The 23,920-nt window shown below is 31.9% G+C and overlaps 2 protein-coding genes across 2 annotated transcripts; both read right to left on the minus strand.

Annotated features, from left to right (window-relative positions):
* Positions 1–3,534: 3,534 nt before the first annotated feature.
* Positions 3,535–5,245, minus strand: LOC124934550 (valine N-monooxygenase 1-like). The gene is made up of 2 exons (XM_047475079.1): positions 4,304–5,245; positions 3,535–4,176 (listed from the first exon to the last, which is right to left on the minus strand). The coding sequence occupies exons 1-2, from the start codon at positions 5,243–5,245 to the stop codon at positions 3,535–3,537; spliced, it is 1,584 nt and encodes a 527-aa protein (XP_047331035.1).
* Positions 5,246–21,903: 16,658 nt separating this feature from the next.
* Positions 21,904–23,491, minus strand: LOC124934551 (tyrosine N-monooxygenase-like). The gene is made up of 2 exons (XM_047475081.1): positions 22,642–23,491; positions 21,904–22,545 (listed from the first exon to the last, which is right to left on the minus strand). The coding sequence occupies exons 1-2, from the start codon at positions 23,422–23,424 to the stop codon at positions 21,904–21,906; spliced, it is 1,425 nt and encodes a 474-aa protein (XP_047331037.1). The 5' UTR covers positions 23,425–23,491.
* Positions 23,492–23,920: the final 429 nt, after the last annotated feature.

Here is a 23,920-nt window from a genome sequence, read left to right on the forward strand (position 1 = left end):
GGAATTTGTCCATTCTTCAAAAGAATTTTCATCATTTTTTCGCTCATTGGCCCAACCTGCAATGCCACAACTCACTGTTCTTCGAGTCATCAACTATAACAGCAATTGTTTCTCTGCAAGTTGAAGTCGTGTATAACGTTACAATTTTGTGACCTCGAGCAACAACAATTGCTCCTTCAATCACCTTCCACGCACTATTTCCACAACTGAAATTGTGATCTTCTTCATCAAGTTGTGTAACAGAAATCAGATTGCGCATTAAACCTGGAATGTGTCTCACCTTATTAATCTTCCAAATAGAACCATTTGTCATCTTCAATTTGATGTCACCAATGCCAACAATATCTAGTGGCTCACCATCTGCGAGATAAACTTTCTCATAGTTTCCAGCCACATAATTCTCCATTAATTCTTTGTGAGCAGTGGTGTGGAAAGACGCTCCTATGTCCAAAACCCATGAATTTATCAGGCTATCAATAGACAAAGTAACGAATCAGTGACAGATTCTGTAACAACGTTGGCTGTATCATTTTTATCATCACCGTTTTTCTTCGGTGCTTTGCAGTTCCTCTTTAAGTGACCATATTTACCACAATTCTAGCACTCAAATGTCCTCCCAGACTTAGACTGACTCCTCCTGCTCCTTGACATAGATCTGCTCTTATCTCGGTTGAAATTTCTATCATTATCTCTACCCCTATTTTCCACATTCAGAGCAGAACCTTTTAATGTTTCACCAGAATCAATTTTACGAAACTCTTCAGAAAAAATACGATCTCTAACTTCAACAAATTTCAGTTTAGCATTTCCAACTAAATTACTAATTACTGCCCTCATAGGTTCCCAACTGTTTGGTAGAGATGCTAACAAAATCAGGGCACTAACTTCATCCCAAAATCAATCTCAACAGATAAAAATTGATTCGCAATTGTATTGAATTTATTCAAATGAGTAGTGACAGAAGTACCATCAACCATTCTTAAGTAAAAGAGTTTTTTCATTAAGTGTACCTTGTTGTTAGCAGATGGTTTCTCATACATATCAGAAAGAGATTTCATCAGACCTATGGTGGTCTTCTCCTTGCTACATTGTGAGCAACTGTCTTGGGCTAGCGTCAATCAGACAACTCCCAAAACCTGTCTATCAAGGAGTTTTCATTCAGCTTCATCCATTTTCTCTGGTTTCTCACTCAAAGGAACATGAAGCTTCTTTCCATAGAGATAATCTTCAATCTACATTCTCTAGAAAGCATAATCTGTCCCATAAAATCTTCCAATCCCGTGTCCTATACTGTTCTCACTTGTCATTGTTTCCAATGCTCAAATCTAGCCTGGTTGCTCTGATACCAGTTGTTAGGATTTGTATCTCCCAAATCCGACCAGCTTAAAACAATCTATAAAAATGTAAAAAAAAAAAACACAAGAAGACACAGATTTATAGTGGTTCACTCAAATTGAGCTACATCCACTTCAGCCGCCACCAGATTTCACTATGAAGAAGAAGAAATATAGAGTTTTTGCCTCACACTTTATCTCTCTATAATTCAGTCTATTCAATGTAAACCCTTAATAATCACATATTTATAGGGTAAACACTCAGGTAATAACTTAAATAACTTTGGTCAGGCCCAAGCCCAAAACAAAAAAAAAAATCCAATAAACTCTAATTAACAATGTAGAATTTATTATAAGTGTAGGCTCCATAACTCAACAACAATTGAGGATGAGATTGTAAAAATATAATTGACAATAAATAAAAGGATTAGATATCAAGTTTCACATCTTTTCACTACTCAAAGAGATTGAAAATTTGATTGAATCTTTTTTTAATCTAATGGGTAAGGTAGAGATTGCATATATTTAATAATATTACAGGATAATTATATTTTGATATTATTTTCAAAAATTATATTTTTATAATTAAATTAATATCAAATCTATTTATTTCCTTACAGTATATATATATATATATATATATTAATTTATAAATTTATTTCGGTATATCTCGATATATCAAAAATTTAAAAATTTCATACATTTACCGTAACAATAATTTCCGTATCGGTACCATACCTTACATTTTTTTGGTATACCTTAAAAATCGACATTTTTGATGTACTGCGGTACGGTATTTTCGATATACCTATAATATCGGTAATTTTTCCCACACATACATAACTTTACTTAAAGAAAAACTTTAATTTTTGAAAATGATACATGCAAAATGATATAAATGAGAGTCGTTTAAGCTCAACGACAAAAAACATTAAAAAAATTGAAAGAAAAATATTTAGAAAAAAATACACCACAAAAAGTTCACCAATAGCAACAAAAAGAACAAACTTAACGAGCGTGGAGATCCTTGAAAAAGATCAATGAGTTCCCCGACCGTCTTAACCGATTTATCCAATGAAACCTCCACGATTGTCATAACAATATAATTATGTATTAAACGCATCGGTCGATAACGATCACTAAACATTCAACGGTTCCTTTCAAGCCAAATGGTTTATTAGAAGATACGTGGGATAGGGGTCCAACGGCTCAGACCAACCGAGCTCACTGTCTCTATCCACACTTTTCAACAACTAACGATAGATTTCGGCATAGCCCACTGAATATCAGTTATGTTCCATAGTAAGATCTTAATCGCAACTACTCAATCACAGTATAAGAGGAAGTAAGGCGTCGTCTCCGCCTCTTTATGACATATTTTAACGACTCGTCATACTACACTAATTCTTTATGCATCTATTAACCGTCAAAATTTCTCCATGCATAACACTCCATCCAAAAAACGTGATCTTTGATGAAGATTTTAGAATCCCGCACTTTCTCTCATATTAGATTGCAAAGAGCATTCTCCGTAAATAAGAGTAGCATATTTTATTTTATTTTATTCTTTTATGTCATGTTGTATTATTATACTTAAATCACTCTCAATCATTTTTTTTTATTATACATATACTATTTTAAAAATTATATATTTTTCATTATGGGTTAGTTATTGTCTTTTTGACTTATTTTTGTTTCAGCAGCGACAAGAAAATAAAAAAAATAAAATTGACCTTTTAAGCTAAACGACATACTCTGATACAGAAGCAGTACTACACCATATGTTCCATCTTTCGACGCTTAGATACCGGCACATATTACACGTCGGAAATAATTTATATTTTTATGTGGTCGTATTGGCTTATTTTGACTAAAACTATGTATCGGGTGCATGTCCATGAAATTTCTTTTACACATAAATTTTCATCTTGAAATTATTAAGGCAAACATTCATCAAATAGATTAAATTATTCTCTCCTTTAACAAGTTCATTATATAGACTATAAACTATTTCTCTAAATAATGAGTTATCATAATTTTGTGGTAATTTCATTTGAACCATACTTCACTTAACCGAAAAAATAAAGAAAGAAGAACTTTGTTAAAAAATAATTAACAAAACATGATTAAGATTGAAATAAAAAATAATAATGAAATCAATGTGATATCTATAACTTGGTCAAACAATGAAACCCAGTGCTTATTCTTCAAGAAGTGCAACATACATCCCCTCATCCAAGCGAGGCACTGCAAAGGCATGTAGAGGCTCGGAAGGAAGCATCTCACAAGCACCTTCAACACTCTTGATGTAAGGAGCGTTTGGCGATGGGGACCATGTGAAAGCCTGGAGAAGTCGAGCTAAGAGCATCACTGACACCGTGGTTCCTAGGTTGACTCCAGCACAACCACGCCGACCTATGCTGAATGAGAATATTCGAAGATCTGGATCATTCAAGATCACTTGTGACTTGTCATCTTTAAGGTGGCGCTCGGGTTTGAACAAAAGTGGGTCATCCCAAATCCTAGGGTTTCGTCCTAGACCTGGACGGCTTAAGAGAACATGACTTCCTTTTGGTATGAAGTAGCCTGCCACGGTAGTGTCGCGAGTGGACACATGAGGGAGATTGAAAGGTGCAAATGGGTGGATTCGAAAAGACTCTTTTATGCATGCTTTAATATAATGGAGATTCAACATATCGGATTCTTGGACAAGCCGGTCTTTTCCGACAACTTGGTCTAATTCTTGAAGGGCTTTCACAAATATATCAGGTTGGTTTAACATCTCGTCAAGAGCCCATTCGACCGCGTTCGATGGATTGTCAACTGTTGCAACCGTTATTTCCTGGATTCATATGAAAATTATTTATTAATACAATAAACATGAAAAGAACATATATTATTGCCAAATTATTTCAACAAATGTTACGTGTTTATTTATTTATTTAATATGGATTAGTTAAGTATCTTACCAAAATCAGAGATTTAATCTCCTCTGGCGCCAATAGATTGTTTCCTGCATCGTCTTTTAGGCTGATTAGCATGTCAAGAAGGTCCTCGTTAACATTTCTTGTTCCTTCTTTCCATTGTTTTATCCTCGAGTTGATTTCAGGGTCCTGGTGTTTTCTAACACTATCATTGGCATCTCTTACTAGTTTCTCATGACCGTCGAGATCCAACCGATATCGAAGAAATGGAATGTAGTCAGAAATGCAAAAAGAGTACGTGTATTTGAGTACATTAAAAAGCGCAGCCACGTGCTCCACATCCTCGACTCCTGGTCCTCCGTTTATATCCTCTTTACCGAAAAATCTCTTTCCGAAAATCATTTTTCTTATCACATTCCCGCAGTAGTGTTGTGCAACGGCTCTGATATTCACCACACCGCCGTCACTCTTCATAACATTGTAGACATGACGAACGAGGTGGTCAGCCTCCTCCGCTCTCTTGCCATGCATCCACTGGTGTGTGGCCGGAGAAAGGATGCTAGATGCCAATATGCGCCTCATCTTCTTCCACTGATCATTCAAAGGCGTCAATGTAACCGCGGAAAATCCTCCGCTCACCACCTCAGCCGACATGACTATTGGGCGCGAAGCGAACACGGCGTCTTGTTTCTTAAAGAACTCACATGCAATCTCAGGGGATGTGACCGTGATCACGTGAACGTTCCCTAAGCGGATGCAAAAGATCTCGACTCCCATTTTGGACATGGTGTCGTGTATCCAATGATAAAACGGCTTATTCTTTAACATTAAGTGAATGCTGCCGATAACTGGCCATGGCTTGGGACCGGGAGGGAGAGGTAACTTTGATGTGATCATCCTTCTATTGAAAATGAGAAAAATTGATATAGAAGCAATAAGTGAAATAAAGGCTTGAATGGAAAGTGGGAAGAAGATCATATTGTCCATATTAATTTGTTAGTGAAGTGACAAAAGTACTCATGCAAGTGCAAGTGAAGGATGGAGAAAATGGTAGGAGTGAAGAAGAACATTTATAGAGGGAATTCAATAGGAAAAATGAAGCATGGTCAACAATGGTTGATTGTAAGTTTTTGACCAATATAGCAACTTTTTCTCCTTTGTGTGGGTAATTTCATAATTATTTCTTAAATATTGAATTTATTCAAATAAAGTTGATCCAGATCTCAAACTAAAAGTCTACCCCTAGAGTTAATTATATATATTATAACCTTCAAAATTATAAATAGTTTCATATTATCTTAAAATATAAATAGAAGTAAGTAGGTATTAATTATTTAAAACTTAAAAAAATGTTAAATACCGGCCCCTAAAATATAGTTATATTTTATCTTAAAAGATTATTTATAAAATGAATATTTTTTATTTCCATTTCTAATCACTCTATAAGAGCATTCATGCACATATCACTAATGATTAATGGTCAGTGACTTCAGTCGACGTGTTATAAAAAAATAATTATTCGTATATCCTAAGTTGGCGGCTGAAGTGGTTGGGTGCTCAAATAAATAAAAGGGACTGACCAATAATAACTTATAATATAATTTAAATACTAAAATAAACTAATAATATCTATAACGAAGACAAAAAAAATAAAAAATAAAATAAAGAAAGGCAGTTACCTGCGTTTCTTCTATGCGGCAGTCTGAAGAAGATGAACTGGCCTTACAAAAATTGCGGCTAAAAATAAAATAAAATAAATAAATATATATATATATATATATATATATATATATATATATATATATATATATATATTTCACTTGAAAAGAATGAGATATATCACAAAATGTACACTATTTATCTTAAAATCAATATTATTCTAATTTATTATAAGTTTTAAAGATTTAGATATTTAAAAAATTTTAAAATATATATTTTTTTTGGGTTAGCATTTATTAATTTATTATGACCCTTACATATATTATCTGGATACATTAGGGTACCTATAACATTAATATAATATAATATAATCTATTCGCAAATTAAATATCATACTAATAATATTATATTCATAAATAAAATTTGAATATTAAAATAAACTTATAATATTTTCTACATTCAAAAAAATAAGTTGCTTTGTTTTTATTTTTATATTAGTTATTGTTTATATTTGTTCAATTAAAAAAAGGTTAGGTAAACAATTTCTATCTATTACTATTTTATAGTATTAATATAGATTGTTGGTATCTTTATCTAACTATATTTGAAATTGTTATTCTTTTGGTATGTTTATATTTAATTATTTTTAAAAATTATTTACAAAATAGTTTGAACATGAATTTGATGGATATATATTATATAGTGTTGGATTTGGATATCTAAAAATGTGTTTATCTGATGTATAAATATAAGGTTTTGATAGAGTATAATCGATGTAATAACTATGAATGTATGTAAAATTATCTAAAATATTAAACAAACTCAATCTACAATCAATTTTCATTTTACCTACTTAGAAAATGTAAAAGATTGGTAACTAAAACTTAAAACATAATCATTAAACACAAATTTACTTGAATAATTTACATCTAAAAATTTGTTGATGGTTTGTAAACCAAATCTAAATCAAAATTTGTTTATGGTTTGTCATAAGTAAGAACAATAGAGAAATCCTATAATATAGTTAATTTTATTGTATATTACAATTATTAATCTAACAAGCAAAATGAAATAATCAAACAATGTAACCATCGTGTATGTACTTATTTTGAAAATGTATCTCATACTAAACAAGACAAAAATTGCATACACACTTGTTGAAGGCATCTTTATCTCCACAAATAATGGAGGAAAATTAAGTAGTTGTTATTGTTCTTGAAGGGTTTTCCTTGTATATATATAGTAAAATTTTATTTTTATTTCCTTCAAAATATACACATCTATGATCTATAATGGTGAATTGTTTTTCAATATTTCATAGAACTTTTTTTAAAAAAAATGGTTAATTGTTTTTGACCAAAACGACCATTTTTTTTTCTATTTTGTCTTTGGCATTAATTTGTTTGTTGATTTTTTTTATTGTTGGGTTGTGTTTTTATTTGACTAAAATCACGTGCCTTCTAGGCTTGTACTTGAACTGTTTTGGCGCTTCTATGTGTGTTTTTTTATCTTGAATTTGTTTTTGTAACATTTAATATTGAACTTGTTTAAGTTGCAAGTTGTGTGTCCTAAACATTGATATGATATATCTTTTCATTGCAAGAATGTGCAAGTCATTAACTAAAATTTTCTCCATTTCAAATAATACAATTCAATTATATTTAACATAATCAATTGGTCAAATAATTTATGGCCTTTTTTTGATAATTTTTATTAGGTTATTGTTGGCTTATTTTGACTAAAATTGTCACGGACCGAGTTGAACTTTCTTCGGCGCTTGCATTCTTTTCTTCTTTTTTTTGATAACATTGTTTTCGCCAAAGTTATTAAAATTTTTAGTTTACTCTTAAAATCATATAATTTTACGATTTCACATTAGGTTAACGAGTCTGAGTTTAATTAAACTCTTAAATAGATAAACTTTTACGATTTAAAATTTTTGATAATAAGATTTTACGAGTTTATAAATAATTTTGATTTTACGATTTTTTATGATTTTACTATTAAAAAACAAATTTGTATTTAAAAATTAAAAAATAAAGTTATTATTTATTTAAATAAATTAATTAATATAATTAATTTTGTAACTATAATTTTTTATAATGTTATTTACTTATTATTATTTTTTTAATTAATTTTATATTAAAATATATAATATTTTTAAATTGTTAAATATAAAATACTTAATTATATATATAAATAATAATAATATATAACTATTATTTTTTCAAATTAAACTCTTACAATTTCATGTAAAATCTAGATTTTACGAATTTACAACTAGCTAATGATTCTACGTAAACTCTAGATTTTAACTGCTTTAGTTTTCGCACTATTCGACACTGAACTTGTTCAAGTTTCAGTTAGTTCAACTTGAACTTCAATATGATGTATCTTTCTATTGCAAAGACAATCAAGTCAAACATTCTCATCTTCAAGTCATACAATTTAATTCAAGTAGATGAAATTATTGAAATTATTGTCTCCTTTAACAAGTACAACTATCTATCTAACTATTTAGTTATCATAATTTTGCCAAAATTTCATTGAATTATATTTAACTGATTCCAAAAAGGAAAGAAAGAATTTTTTTCCAAAATAAACTAGAAATTTTCAAAAGAAACAAAGTAATCAAATCCATCTCAACCAATGAAACCCTGGACTTATGCCATCTATATTTCAAGATCGTACATCCCCTCATTCAAGCGTGACAATGCAAGAACATGCTAGGCTTGGAAGTACGCATATCTTGATGTAAGGAGTAAGTGAAGGTGGGGAGTATATATGTGAAATCTTGGAGAGTTTGAGCTAAGAGTATCACTGACATTGTGTGGTTCCTAAGTTGACATCAACACTATGCCAACCAAAGTTGAATGAGATTATACGGTTACATGGATTATTCAAGATCATTTGTAACTTGTCATCTTTAAGGCAACGCTAAGGAAAGTTAGTCATCCCAAATTCTAAGGTTTCGTTTCCTAGAACAGGAGGGCTCAAGAGAATTTGACTTCCTTTCATATGGTGTCACACGAGTGGACACATGAGCGAGATTGAAGGTGTAAACGGGTGGATTCAAAAAGACTCTTTGATGCAAACCGTTTTTTTATCAAAGACTTGGCCTAATTCTTGAAGGACTTTCACGAATAAATAGGGTTGGCTTAACATTTCCTTAGAGAGCTCATATTCAACCTCTTTTGATGGATTGTTAACAGTTACTACTATTTTTTTTAATATCCATGAAATATTAGAAAATATGAATGGTTTAACCACAACAAACAAAACAATATATCAAAAAAAATAAAATACTAAAGATAATAAGAAAGAAAAATAAAAATTATAAACCAAGACAAAAAAAAATAGCGTGCACGAAGTTCTTCAAGAAGGGCGATGAACTCCCCAACTGACTTCACGAGTTTCTAGAATGAAACTCAGATAGTGTCATAATAATTGCAGTATGAATTATACGCATTGATCGAATATAATCACTAAAGTACGACGGTTTTTAAGCCAAATAGTCCATCAAAAGATAATAGAGATAATAACTGAACGATTTAAACCCGCCATATATATTGTCTCGATCTAAACTTCCCAACAACTATCCAAATACTCAAGTATCACCCACTTAATTCCAATAAAGCTCCAAAGAAGACTTTAAATAATTTTCACACCACGACAATGCAGAAGAAAGTGATATGCTTATTCAACCTCCATAAGGCACATCAAATAATGACTAATAATAATACAACATTTTTTCATACATATGTCGTCCATTAAAATCCCATCACGAAAAACATTCCAACCAAAAAAAATGAGATCTTAGAAAGAATATTGGATTCCCACAACTTCTCTCAATAGTAATATACGAAGACAACTCAACATACAAGCTATAACAATGCCCCAAATTAAAATAATTCATTTCTTGCCATTGCATAATATCATGTGTGGTCGTTTTATGCAATGACAAGACATGTATTGTTTTCATGTGGGGCATTGATATAGCTTATATGTGGCCGATCTTGAGATGCAAGGTTTAATAGGAGAATTCGATTTTATTGTAGGTGTTGGATGCTCGATTAATTTTTGGGACGATACTAGGTGTTGTGGTAAATGTTTGGTGAATGTTTTCTCTGAGCTTATTTCTATTTCTATTTGTAGAGATCTTTTGGTAAAAGATATATTTGAAATTTGGTCGAGTGGTTTTCTAATTGTATCAGATATAGAAGATTGAACAAAGTGGAAATCATGTCCAATAATAGACTTGTGTTCATGTTTAGAAATAAGTCTATGTGGTGGCATGCTTTAAATATATAACTTTCATGTGAGAAATTGTTACACTTTGTTCAATAAGGTCAGTTTGATTGATCTTTGTTGTTAAATTTATGGAAGTTTAAAAAAGATCTTTTTTGTTGGAGTGTTATTCACAACATAATTCTCACTGTTAATAGATGTATACGAAAAAAACATAATTATTGTGAGTCGTTATCATATGTGTTTTAAGGTAGTGAAAATGATTTCTCGTATGCTTTTACATTGGCACGATGTTGCAAACATATGAAGTCTTTTGTGGAATTTAACAGGAACTCAATGGGTTATGCCAGAGACCGTCGTTGGCTATTAGGAGGCATGGATCGGGGCGACTAAAAACAAGACTTAGAAAATGGATTTATTTCCTTATTATTTTCTGGTGAACTATCTAATTGAAAAGAAATCGGAGAACATTTAATAACAAAATTAGGTCGTTAAAGATTATTCACAATGTCATTATCATGACTATGTCGGAAATTGAAAATCCTATTTATTCATGTAGAGACTTTATTGTTCTTTTTGAATACCTTCGAGTCAATTAATTATTTTTTTTAATTTTATTTTATCTTCTTTTTTGAACTCCTATTTCATGTTAATTATACTTTTATCGTTGTGCTTAAACAAATTTTATTTTATGCGTCCTAGATTCACGAGTAAATGAATTATTGATTATACAATCAAGGGAGGAAGAACATCACGACAAGAAAAAAAATACTATTAAAATATGACATTACTCTAAAGTTTTTAAATTTAATTTATTATTTTTTCTTTAACTTTAAAAACTGGCAAAATCCCACATTCACATTCATCAACTTATACCCATCATTTTCCCTTTATTTTTTTTAAAGTATACCCAACTTTAATTCTTAAATACTGAAAAGCTTGTAGAAGGAAGATTCATTTACTTTTCATTTTTTGTCAAAAAAATCTTATCAAAATTTAGGATTTAATCTCCTCTTATGTCATGTCAATAGAGTGTTTCATTTGTCAACTTTGATAGTGATTAGTGTGTGGAGAGGATTTCGCTAACACTCCTAACTTACACTAAACATGCTCCCGTCCTATATATTTGTTTTAATCATGGAGCTCTTCAATTGTATCTTCAAAAAGATATTGAAGAGTAAACCATTCATCCACCACCCTTTTTGTAAGTAGGAAGACATTACTCACATGTATTTTGCGGATGATCTCTTTATAGTGACTCATGCGGACGTAAATTTTATTAAAACTGTTAAGGATGTGCTAACTCTGTTTTCTGAAATTACAGGTCCTTATATAAATCAGGATAAAAGTATGGAGTTTTATGGTGTTGTTGATGAGGTTACTAAGACATACATATTTAACATATTGGGCATCAAAGAAGGAACTTTACCATCTTGCTACCTAGGAGTTCCCCTATGTTCTAGACAGATGCAAGTCTCCCATTGCAAATCACTAATTGAGAAAGTTAAAAATATGATTATTGACTGGGCAACTAAAAGTCTATTATATGCTGGGAGAATATAACTTATTACTAAGGTGACTATGGACAATATTAATTTATGGGTGCAACATATTGTGATCCCTATGAAAAGTAATAAAAGATCTCGATCGTGTAATGAGGAATTTCGTTTGGGGTAACCATGGAAGAGGTGGGAAGAAGTTTAAGTGGGAAGATATGTGTAAGTCAAAAGATGAAGGTGGGTTGGGAATTAAAAGTTGCATAGAATGGTTAGGGCACTCACATACAAGCATTTATGGAAGATAGAGAGCAAACAAGACTCTCTTTGGTGAAATGAGTTCATTCCAAGTTTATGAAAAATGAGAAGAGTATATGGATGTGCAGAATTAAAGATGGTCATTGAAGAAGATCTTCAAACTAAATTAGTATGCATGGTCTATGTTTTAAGTTCGATTTGGAGATGAGAGGAAGACACAATTCTGGTATGATCCATGGTATAAAGGAACGCCAATCCTTAAAAGGTATAAAACTGAAAATGTTAGAATTAGAAGACAATACAGTGATGTAACTGTTAATAGGATGAAAGATGGTGAATGTAATGATCTTTTGAGGCTTATTCCAGAACGAGTGAGCATACTTATAAATGAAATCAATCGAATCACATTTAATGACCTGATTGATTTGCATGTGTGGAAGGTGGTTGTTAATAGTATGTTCATTACTGGGCTAGCATGACAGCTTATACGCAGCAAAGGACAATTGGTGGAGTGGGCTCATTGTGTTTGATCTCCTAAAATTATACCCCGACATCGAATTGTTCTTTGCTGATGTTTAGACAAAGACTCATGACAAGGGATAGGATCAACAAGTTTATGACCATTCCATGTATAAGATGTGTACTCTGTTCGAACAACGAGGAAACAATAACTTATATCCTAAAGGAAAAAATGGGACAACGGATTAAGTATATAACCCACAAACACACTTAACAGTTTAACCATGCGCATAACTTTCCGCCTAACGGGCTCGAACCCAAGAACTTAAGGTTAGTATCCACCTCTTATCATCGTTAGGCTAGAAGAGGGGATTATCCTAAAGGAATGTATATATATACTAAGGTACTTTGGAAGAAATTTGCTAATAACTTCAATTTCTGTAGCTTTCCCGAGGATTTGAATCTTATTAAGGAGGTTGTGCTAAAGAAGACTAAAGGAGATACGTTCAAAGTTAATGTTTTCTGTTGGGTATTGGTTGGCCCAACATTGTGTCCCAATCTCTAGTAACCCGCTTATTGGACTTGACCTAATAATATAAATAGATACTACTCTCTTGGTGGGAGGCAGATGTCAAATTCCTTTGTGGTGTTTGGATGCTAGTGAGAGGGTTGCCTCCTTTGTGTGAGATAGTGGTGCAACGGAATCGATAAACAAGAGGACTGAACCAAACTCCAATTGCATTCACACCCAATAGTGGTATCAGAGCTAGGGTTTAGGGTTTGTAATTGAAGTTTGAGATTGCATTGGAGGATATAAGTTATCTTCACCAATAAACGTAGATTTGTCTTTTGTTTCTTCTTTAATCCTCTTACTTTTATTCTCTACTTCTGCTACTACTGGAGGAAGAAGAAAGTCGTTGTCGCCTCTAGAGAAGAAATCGTTGCTGTCCTGTTCAACCGTTGTCGGTGTCGCGTTTGTCGCGACCGCTGAAAATCAAAGTCATCGTTGTGCCGCTGCTGAGAAGACGAATCAGCAAATCCCCGAGCGGGGTGGGTAAATCGAAACTTTCTTTGAGTTTCGCAAGGTATCATAGATTAAACTCTCCTATTAATTTATGTCAATTGATTGTTGATTGCTTTTAATTTGTTTGATAGCATGTCTGGTGTTAATCAATATGGTATGGTCCCGTTTGATGGAAAAACTGATTTTAGCATTTGAAAACAAAAAATGAAATGTGTTTTGATTCAGAAAAAATGCTTTAAAACTATTAGTCAGGTTTATGCTGCTACTGATACCGTTGATTAAAATAGTGAAATGAATGAAAATGTTTGAGCCTCTATATACTTGAATTTATCTGATTCTTTGATGAGAAAAATTGGTAATTTAGAGTGTGCAAAAACCTTATGGGATAAATTGTCTGAACTTTATACTGAAATTTCTCTGCCTAATAAAATGTTCTTACTTGAAAAGTTTTTCAAATTTAGATTGGATATGTCCAAGGACATTGAAGATAATCTGGATGTTTTCACTAAACTTATTTCTGATATTAAGTTGTGTGGTGATAAGAACATTGATGAGTATGCCCCCATTGTCTTGTTGAATGTTATTCATGATTCTTTTAATGATGTGAAGTCTGTCATTAAGTATGGTAGAGATAGCGTCACTCTTGATATTGTTGTCAATGGTCTTAAGAGTAAGGAGTTAGATTTGAGACACTCTGAGAGTGGTAAACAGTCTAGTGGGGAAGTCATGCATGTGAGGGGTAGATCTCAAGGTAGGTCGAGTGCCTAAAAGAATGTCAGTAATGAGAGTTCTTGGTAAGAAATCTCATCCAGCTAGTAAAAGTAGATCTAAGTCTAGGACTAGTGCTAGAAAGTGTTATAATTGTCATGAGTCTGGTCATTTTATCAAGGTCTCTCCTAAGTCTAAGAGAAATCAGCATGTTGAAAATGCTAATGTGGCTATTTGTGAGGGCAATATGGGTGATATTTTTATGATTAATAAACTATGTGATTATGTTAGCTTGAACTCTGTGTTATTTGATTTTTTGTGCAAATCTGATTGGTTAGTTGACTATGGTTGTACTTTCCATGTGACTCCATTTAGAGATTTATTTTCGAACTATAAAGAGATTGAACATGATTTTGTGTCTATTGCTTCGAAAAATTGCAAGGTGTTAGGAATAGGTGATGTATGCATAAGTTTCTCTTGTGGTTCTGTGTTTACTTTGAAGAATGTGAGGCATGTTCTTAATTTGCGTTATAATTTGATGTCTTGTGCATCTCTTAAGAATGATGGTTTGGAGGGAAAGTGGGGGAAGGGTGTTATGAAAATTTTACATGGGTCTCTTGTTATCTTTACTGCTAAAAAGATGAACAATATGTATGTGTGTCATGCTGAGACTGCTTGTGACTCTGTGATTGGTGATAAATCTGTTCTTTGGCATAATAGATTAGGTCACATGAGTAACAAAGGTCTAGAAATTTTGCATAAAAGTGGTCACTTTGGTAGTGATAAATTATCCCACATCCCCTTCTATGAATCATGTGTGCTAGGAAAACAACATAAGGTGAGTTTTCTCATCTCCTCTTACCCAAATGTTCTAAGTGTACTGATATCCTTGAATATTTACATGCTGGTGTGTGGGGTCCCTCTAGTGTTGTTACACATGGAGGGAACCAATATTTTTTGTCCATCATTGATGATTATTCTAGGAAAATTTGGGTGTTACTATTGAAACATAAGTCTGATGTTTTTGAAAAGTTTAAGGAGTGGAAGATTTTGATTGTGAATAAAACAGGTAAGAGAATCAAAAATCTTAGAACAGATAATGGTCATGAGTTCTGTAATAAACAGATGAATGATTTATGTGCTACATGGGGTATTAAAAGGAATAGGTCTGTGCCGTACACACCACAACAGAATAGTTTTGCTGAGAGGATGAATAAGACACTTCTATAGAAGGTGAGAGCTATGTTAGCGTCATCTGGGTTGTCTAAAAAGTTTTTGGGGGATGCTTTACATATTGCTGCTTATGTAATAAATAAGTCCCCTAATGTTCCCTTAGGAGAGAAATGTCCTGAATCTGTGTTTTCAGGTAAACCTCTTGATTTGAGCAACTTGAAAGTTTTAGGTAGTGTTGGCTATATATATCAGAAGGTTGACAAGTTGGAGCCTAGGTCCAAGAAATGTGTGTTCTTAGGTTACCCTGAAGGGGTAAAAGGTTGTAGGCTTTGGAATAGGAGTGAGTCTGGTCTTAGGATTGTAATAAGTAGAGATGTTGTCTTTAATGATAATGATTTTTCTTGCTTGTATATGTCCCCCACTCCTGTTAATGATGCTCCTAATAAGGTGGAGCATGTGCCTGTAGTTGTTGATCAACCCGTTGAACATGATGTGAATGTTCTCAATAAGGTAGAGCATGATAATGTGCATGATATTGATGATTTGCATGATTCAAATATTTTATCTGATTCACATGATTTTCTTGATAATTTGAATGATTCAAATGTGTTGTCTAATTCACATGATTTATCTGATGATTTGCATGACTATCAACTTGTTAGGCATAAAAGTAGAAGAATTGTTAGAATTCCTGTTAGATTTAGGGATGATAATTTGAATGATTGCAATATGTCTAAATTTGCTTTTAACATGTTTGAATCCTTAGATTGTAATGAGCCTAACTCTTACAAAGAAGCTTTGAGGTCTAAGTTTTCTACTAAATGGATTGTTGCTATGAATAATGAGAAGAATTCCCTAAGAATCAATGATACTTGGAAACTTGTTCTTAAACCTCATAATTGCTTCTTAGTGGATTACAAGTGGTTGTATAAGGTGAAGCAAGAGTCTGAAAAAGTTAGATTCAGGGCTAGGTCAGTAGACAAGGGATTTACTCAAAAGGAGGGAATAAATTATGCTGAAAATTTCGCTCATGTTGTCAAATTCACTACTGTTAGAATTATGCTTGCTTTAGTTGTCACTTTGATTGGGAATTGAAGAAAATGGATGTTACTACTACTTTTTAAATGGTGAACTTGATAAGAATATTTATATGCATCAACTTGAGGGGTTTGTGGACCTTAGTTGCCTGATCATGTTTGTTTGTTAAAAAAACCCTTGTATGGTTTAAAACAATCTCCTAGGCAATGGAATATCAAGTTTGATAAGTGCATGTAATCTTTGATGTTTAAAAGAAGTTCTTTTGGTCATTGACTTTACTTCAAAAAAATATAGACTATGTGCCTGTATTTCTTTTATTATATGTGGATGACATGTTGATTGTTAGCCCATGTCTGAAGTCTGTTATGCATGTGCAAAAATCGCTTTGTGAAAATTTTGACATGAAAGACTTTGGTGATGCTAAGAAGATTTTGGGCATGAATATCATTAGAGATAGAATAAAATTTTCTCTTGTGTTGAATCAAAGTGCATATGTTGCTAAAATTTTGAGTAAATTTTCTATGTCTGATGCTAAATCTGTGAATGTGCCTCTTGCTTCCCACTTTGTGTTAAGTAAGGGTCAGTCTCCTAAGACTGAAACTAAAATAACTGAAATGAAGAATGTGCCTTATTCCAATAATATAGGATTTGTTATGTATCTCATGATTAGTACTAAACCTGATATTGCATATACAGTTAGTTGCTTGAATAGATTTATGTTTAACCCTGGTATGCCTCATTGGAATGCTTTGAAATGGCTTTTGAGATATCTAAAAAACATTGTAGATGTTGGCTTGACTTTCTCTAAGTGTTCTGTAGGTACTAAGTTGGTTGGTTATGTGGATTTCAATTATGCTAATGATAGGGATAATAGAAAGTCTACTACTTCTTATGTGTTTACTTTGTGTGACTCTTGCATAAGTTGAATGTCTCAACTTTAACCCATTGTTGATTTATCTACTACAGAATCTGAGTATGTAGCTACCACTGAAGCTTTTAAGGAAGCAATTTGGCTTAGGGCTGTTTTGTCTGAAATTGGTTTTCTTGACAAAAATGTGGTTGTGTTTTCTGATAGTCAATATGCTATTCAACTGTGTAAAAATCATGTTTTTCATGATAGAACTAAATACATTGATGTTAGGTTTCATTACATTCGGGATATTGTTGAAAAAGGTATTGTTAAGTTAGAGAAAATTCATTTAGAATTTAATCCTGCTGATATGGGTACTAAGTGTTTACCTGCTGAAAATTTTATTTCATGTCAACGGATTTTAAACTTTGACTTAAGGAAAGCTCTTCGAGGTTTGTCCTTTGTGGACATGGCATGCTTTGTGATTTTGCCTTCAATTTTTGTGATTTCCTATGCTTTGTGCTATTGCGTTTGATCTTTGTGATTTTCGCATGCTTGTGCTCTTGCGTTTGATCTTTGTGATTTTCGCATGCTTTGTGCTCTTGCGTTTGATCTTTGTGATTTTTCGAATGCTTTGTGCTCTTGCCTCAGGTCTTTTTGACACGAGTTTACCTTGGGTATGCTCTTTATTGCCTCCGTGGTAATAAATTGGCGATGATGTGTCTTGTGATTCTGTGATTGTGTTTTGCACTGCTTTGGGTCAAAGGTGGAGATTGTTGGGTATTGATTGGCCCAACATTGTGGCCTAATCTCTAGTAATCCGCTTATTGGACTTGACCTAATAATATAAATAAATACTACTCTCTTGGTGGGAGGCATATGTCAAATTCCTTTATGGTGTTTGGATGCTAGTGAGAGGGTTGTCTCCTTTGTGTGAGATAGTGGTGCAACGTAATCGATAAAAAAAAGGACCGAGTCAAACTCCAATCGCATTCACACCCAACATTTTCCAATGTTTCTATCAAACAATAGTGTATCAAATCTGGGCTGAACGAAACTCTAGAATATTTTCAAAGGTTAGAAGGAATAAAGAATAGATACTCTAGAATATTTTCAAGGGTTAGAAGGAATGAAGAATAGATCTGGAATGATGTTGTTTTTTATGGCCTAGCCCAAATTCACACATGGCGAAGTATCTCTATAACTTCGACGAATTTAGAACTATGTCAACAATGAAAAATCAAATCCGAGGAAGTCATAAAAACTCAAACGTATAGGGCGAAATGAAGTGAAATTGCTTGCTGCTATAATGTTGTTTCAGATTTTAGTTTTCTGGTTTTTTTGATTATTCATGTTTGCTGATTAATGTTTTGATTCAAATTAGGACAAAAAGTCTGTTTTTGTCCTTATAAAAAACTCTTGTACTCACTTTTTCTCATTGAGAGATCTATTCGATATAAGGAAAATGAAAAGTCGTAAAAAAAATGCAAATTAAGTAAGTATATTTGAGTACATTAAAAAAATGTAACTACAATCTTGTCCATCCCCGAAATCTGGCTGAAAATAATTAATTGGAGAAATTCAAATGGAAAAATGAAACGTGGTCAACAATGGTTGGCTGTTGGCTTTTGACAATATAGCAACTTTTTTCCTTTTAAGGTTATTTTAAATAATGAATTTTCAATGTTATGAATTTAATTACAGTTAAAGCGTTTTAATTAGTTAAATTGTGAGGGGGTGGTGCTAGCTTTTTTGAAATTCAAATAAAATATTATTATGTTTTTTTTTTCTAATCAAGTGACCTGCTAGTTTGTAACACTTACAAAAATGTATAAACAATTTCTTTAGCCATTACTATACAGCCTATGCCATAAAATATAATTATATTATCATAAAACTATAAATAATTTAATATATATATTATAATAAAATTTCAAATTATATATAATTTTTCTGTAATCCATCCTTTCATAAATGAATTAAAAATTTCCAGAAATTTTATATTTAATCTATCATGAATAACTATAAATAAATTTGAAATGAAATAATTTCAAATTTAAAGCTTCAAATAAGAGGAATAAATTAGAAATTGAATCGCATTCAAAATAACTTTTTAAATAATAAACTGTAAAGATTAATATTTAATTTACCCCTTGACATGTAGTTATACTTATCTTCAAAATCATTCATAAAATGACAAAAAAAAAAATACTTTTCTTGTTCACACCCATATATAAATGTATTTGAGAAAATATATATATATATATATATATATATATATTATAAGTATTAAATATAGTTAGTTGAAAAAAAAGTTATATATAAAAAATTAACTTATAAATAATATAAAATAAAATCAATTAAAATCAAAACAACAACTAAATAAGAATATAAATTTTAAATAATACAATAAATTTATAAAAATTAAAATTCTAAACAATCATCTTGAAATTTGTTGAGAGTGATTCTAAAATGAACTCTATAAATTTCGTAATGATAAGTAACAAAGTAGAAACTTAACAAACCAATAAAGGCGATGTTAAAATAATTTTTACCAAATATTTTGCGCCAAATTAGAATTTGTCTTTACTTATAAATGGATAAACAACGCCAAAAAAATATAGAAGAGCATCCAAATGGTGAGAAGTTTACCCAAATAATAAAAAATAATAAATGTAAGAACGTCTTCAAATAAAAGATCAATTTAAGTGACTTCTGAGAAATGAAAAAATAATACCAAATTCAATAACATGATCTAATTTGTTTATAGGAAAGAACACGGACTCGAAAAAAATCACCGTGAGCTAAAACCAAAGTTGAACAAGATTAGAAATATACTCGAAAAAGAGAAAAAATCATTGACGTATTGACTGGAGAAGAGATTCATGTTCATGTTCATGCGTGGATGGATTAATTATTCAACGAGTGATTTAGTGATTTGACGAATGAAGAGACGATGACAAACCTGAAAGAATTTTAATAGGAGTATCCCATGGGGGATGAATTAAATGGCTGGCTGGTCAATTAAAAAAATTAAATAATTTGATCCTCCATTCTATTATTTTTATATATAAATATATTATAATTTATAACCACTAGCTGCCGCAGCTTATTCATCTAAAACAACTAGGCGTTAGATTTATGCGGATGCTTATTGATGACATCAAGACCCTATTTGCATTTAATCGAGTCGCAACAAATTAGTATAAGTTTAAATAACATTTACATCGTATATATTTAAGTATACTATGAACTTAAATAGTATACTTAAATATTTTAAGTATTTATTTGAATAATAATTTATTAAAATATTTTAATATTAAATGAAATAATATTAAAAATAAAATAATTTATAAATACATGTTTAAATATTTTGAATAACTAAATAAACAAAAATAAAACATATTTCGATATAAAATTATGGGTATTCAATTTACTTGAATTCTTAACTATTTATAATATATAATTAAATTATTAAGACAAATATTTTCAAATAAATATACAATTATATGTATTTAATTGTATTTATTAATTAACCTATGTTAAAATTAATTAATATAACGTGCCATATTCTTCTCTGTATATTAAATAATACATCTTTTTAGAATAATTTTTATTGTGTGTAACGTTTTATGCTTAAGAATATTCTTTTCGACGCTTAGAAAAAGTGACCGGCGCATATATGCGCCGCTAGACTGCTACCGATCTAAACTCAATACTACAAAAATTTGCCGACTTATAAATTTGCCGCTAAATTGTTCTTAGAGTCGGTAAGATGATTTACCGACAATATATATATATGCGCCGGTAAATAAATCTCCCATTATTTTAAATTTCTTTTAATAAATTTGAAATAATTTCAGTATGTAAAATATCAAAAATATTATATTATTTAACTCATTACAATCCTAAGTATTATATAATAAATATCTTCTCTTAATTTCTTTTTATTTTTAGAATTTAGAAGAAAGCAAATCCAAATTATGTAAAAAAAAATGAGCTACAAACAAATAAAATTGAGATATTTCATTCTTTTCCAAATGGTACAAATTGATGGTGAATTAATCTTTTATAATATGATCTATCTTCAACTCCTCCTCCATAGTCCCAACTAATCTATTGTTGTGTTTCTTTTTTTTTTTGTGATGCTTTTGTTGTTTAATGATTTCTTTTCATTATGTGTTAGATCTTGTAGTATAAACTATATTTGATTAAATATTTTGTAATCATAATTTTATTTGAACGGTGCTTTCTTTGTAACAAATAAAAACATTCATTAATCCATTTTACACGAATGTCCACATTCAAATACAATTGATCCCAAATTAAATTGATAAAATCTGATTAAAATATATAAAACATTTTTGAATTTTTTGTTGACTAAAACCATGTGTACATGACGTGCCCTTGAACATTCTTTTAGCACTTACAATTTTTTCTTCTTATCATGAACTTTGTTATTGAACATTCTAATCTTAGACTCCAATAAACAATTAGTCATTAAGTCAAACATTCTCATATATTCAAATCATACAATTCAAGTAGATGAAATTGTTCTTACATTATATAGTTTCATAAACTATATGTCTAATTATTTAGTTATCATAATTTCATTTGAAGCAAGAACTTAATTTATTCCAAAATAATTGACAAAACATTATTAAGATCGAAATAACATGGTAATCAAATCAAATTGATATCTATAACTCGATCAAGCAATGAAACCGAAGGCTTATTTTTCGAGAAGTGCGTCGTACATCCCTTGACTCAAGCGCGGCATTGCAAAGGCATGTAGAGGTTTGGAAGGAAGCATCTCGCTAGCACCTTCAACACACTTGATGTAAGGAGTGTTTGGAGGTGGAGACCATGTGAAAGCTTGAAGAAGTCGAGCTAAGAGCATCACTGACACTGTTGTTCCTAAGTTGACTCCAGCACAACCACGACGGCCTATGCTGAATGAGAATATACGAAGATCTGGATCATTCAAAATCACTTGTGACTTGTCTTCTTTAAGGTGACGCTCAGGTTTGAACAAAAGTGGCTCATCCCAAGTCCTAGGGTTTCGTCCTAGACCTGGACGACTCAAGAGAACATGACTTCCTTTGGGTATGAAGTAACCGGCCACCGTGGTGTCGCGAGTGGACATATGAGGGAGATTGAAAGGTGCAAATGGGTGGATTCGAAAAGACTCTTTTATACAAGCTTTAATATAGCGGAGATTCGACATGTCCGATTCTTGGACAAGCCGGTCTTTTCCAACAACCTGGTCTAATTCTTGAAGGGCTTTCACAAATATATCGGGTTGATTTAACATTTCGTCAAGAGCCCATTCAACTGCATTCGATGGGTTGTCAACTGTTGCAACCGTTATTTCCTGGATTTATTTGAAAATGATTTGTTAATACATTAAATATGAAAGAAATTCATCGATAAAAGTGTGAGAATCATTTAGTTTTCAATAAAATCTTACCAAAATCAGGGATTTAATCTCCTCTGGTGCCAATAAAGTGTTTCCTTCGTCATCTTTGAGGGTGATTAGCATGTCAAGAAGGTCCTCATTAACACTCCTTGTTCCTTCCTTCCATTGTTTAATCCTCGAATTTATTTCTGGGTCCTGGTGTTTTCTAACACTATCATTGGCATGTCTTACTAGTTTCTCATGACCGTCGAGATCCAACCGATATCGAAGAAAGGGAATATAGTCAGAAATGCAAAAAGAGTACGTGTATTTGAGTACATTAAAAAGCGCAGCCACATGCTCCACATCCTCCACTCCAGGTCCTCCGTTTATATCCCCTCCTCCAAAAAACCTCTTGCCAAAAATCATTTTTCTTATCACATTCCCACAATAGTGTTGTGCAACGGCTCTGATATTCACCACACCGCCGTCACTCTTCATAACGTTGTAGACATGGCGAACGAGGTGGTCAGCCTCCTCGGCTCTCTTGTCATGCATCCACTGGTGTGTGGAAGGAGAGAGGATGCTAGAGGCCAATATGCGCCTCATCTTTTTCCACTGATCATTCAAAGGCGTCAATGTAACAGCGGAAAATCCTCCGCTCACCACCTCAGCCGACATGACTATTGGGCGCGAAGCGAACACAGCGTCTTGTTTCTTCAAGAACTCACATGCAATCTCAGGGGATGTGACAGTTATCACGTGAACGTTCCCTAAGCGGATACAAAAGATCTCAACGCCCATTTTGGACATGGTGTCATTTATCCAATGATAAAAAGGCTTATTCTTTAACATTAAGTGAATACTACCAATAATAGGCCATGGTTTGGGACCGGGTGGGAGACATCCCTTAGAAGGTAACTTTGAATTGGTTATCATTTTCTTGAAAATGAGAAAAAATGATATAGAAGCCATAATGGAAATAACAGCTTGAATGGAGAATGGGAAAAAGGTGATATTAGTCATTGCTAGAGAAGTGGCAAAACTCTTGCAAATGAAGAATGTGATTAAACTGTGGGGAGGGAACAAGAACATTTATAGGGGAATTGAAATGGAAAAATGAAAAAAGGTCAACATTGGTTGATTGATAAATTTTGACCAATATAGTAAAAAACAATTTGGGTATATTTTTAAATGAATTCTAAGAAATTGAATTTTCAATTTATGTACATAATTGATTATGAACTTCGATCATGAACTTTGATAATCTCTGTTTCTTTCGATATACGCATTATCGACACCTTTCAACTTGTTCGTCGCAACCAATAATATTAACCTTTTTAAGTATTTT

Source organism: Impatiens glandulifera, chromosome 4, assembly GCF_907164915.1.
Source record: "Impatiens glandulifera chromosome 4, dImpGla2.1, whole genome shotgun sequence".
NCBI lineage: Eukaryota > Viridiplantae > Streptophyta > Magnoliopsida > Ericales > Balsaminaceae > Impatiens > Impatiens glandulifera.

Bases quoted from the DNA above. Each gene is read 5' to 3' on its own strand.
- LOC124934550 (XM_047475079.1), bottom strand. From the start codon at position 5,245: ATGGACAATATGATCTTCTTCCCACTTTCCATTCAAGCCTTTATTTCA. The intron at 4,177-4,303 runs GTAAGATACTTA...ATATGAATCCAG, and splicing joins AGATTAAATCTCTGATTTTG to GAAATAACGGTTGCAACAGT.
- LOC124934551 (XM_047475081.1), bottom strand. From the start codon at position 23,424: ATGTTAAAGAATAAGCCTTTTTATCATTGGATAAATGACACCATGTCC. The intron at 22,546-22,641 runs GTAAGATTTTAT...AAATAAATCCAG, and splicing joins AGATTAAATCCCTGATTTTG to GAAATAACGGTTGCAACAGT.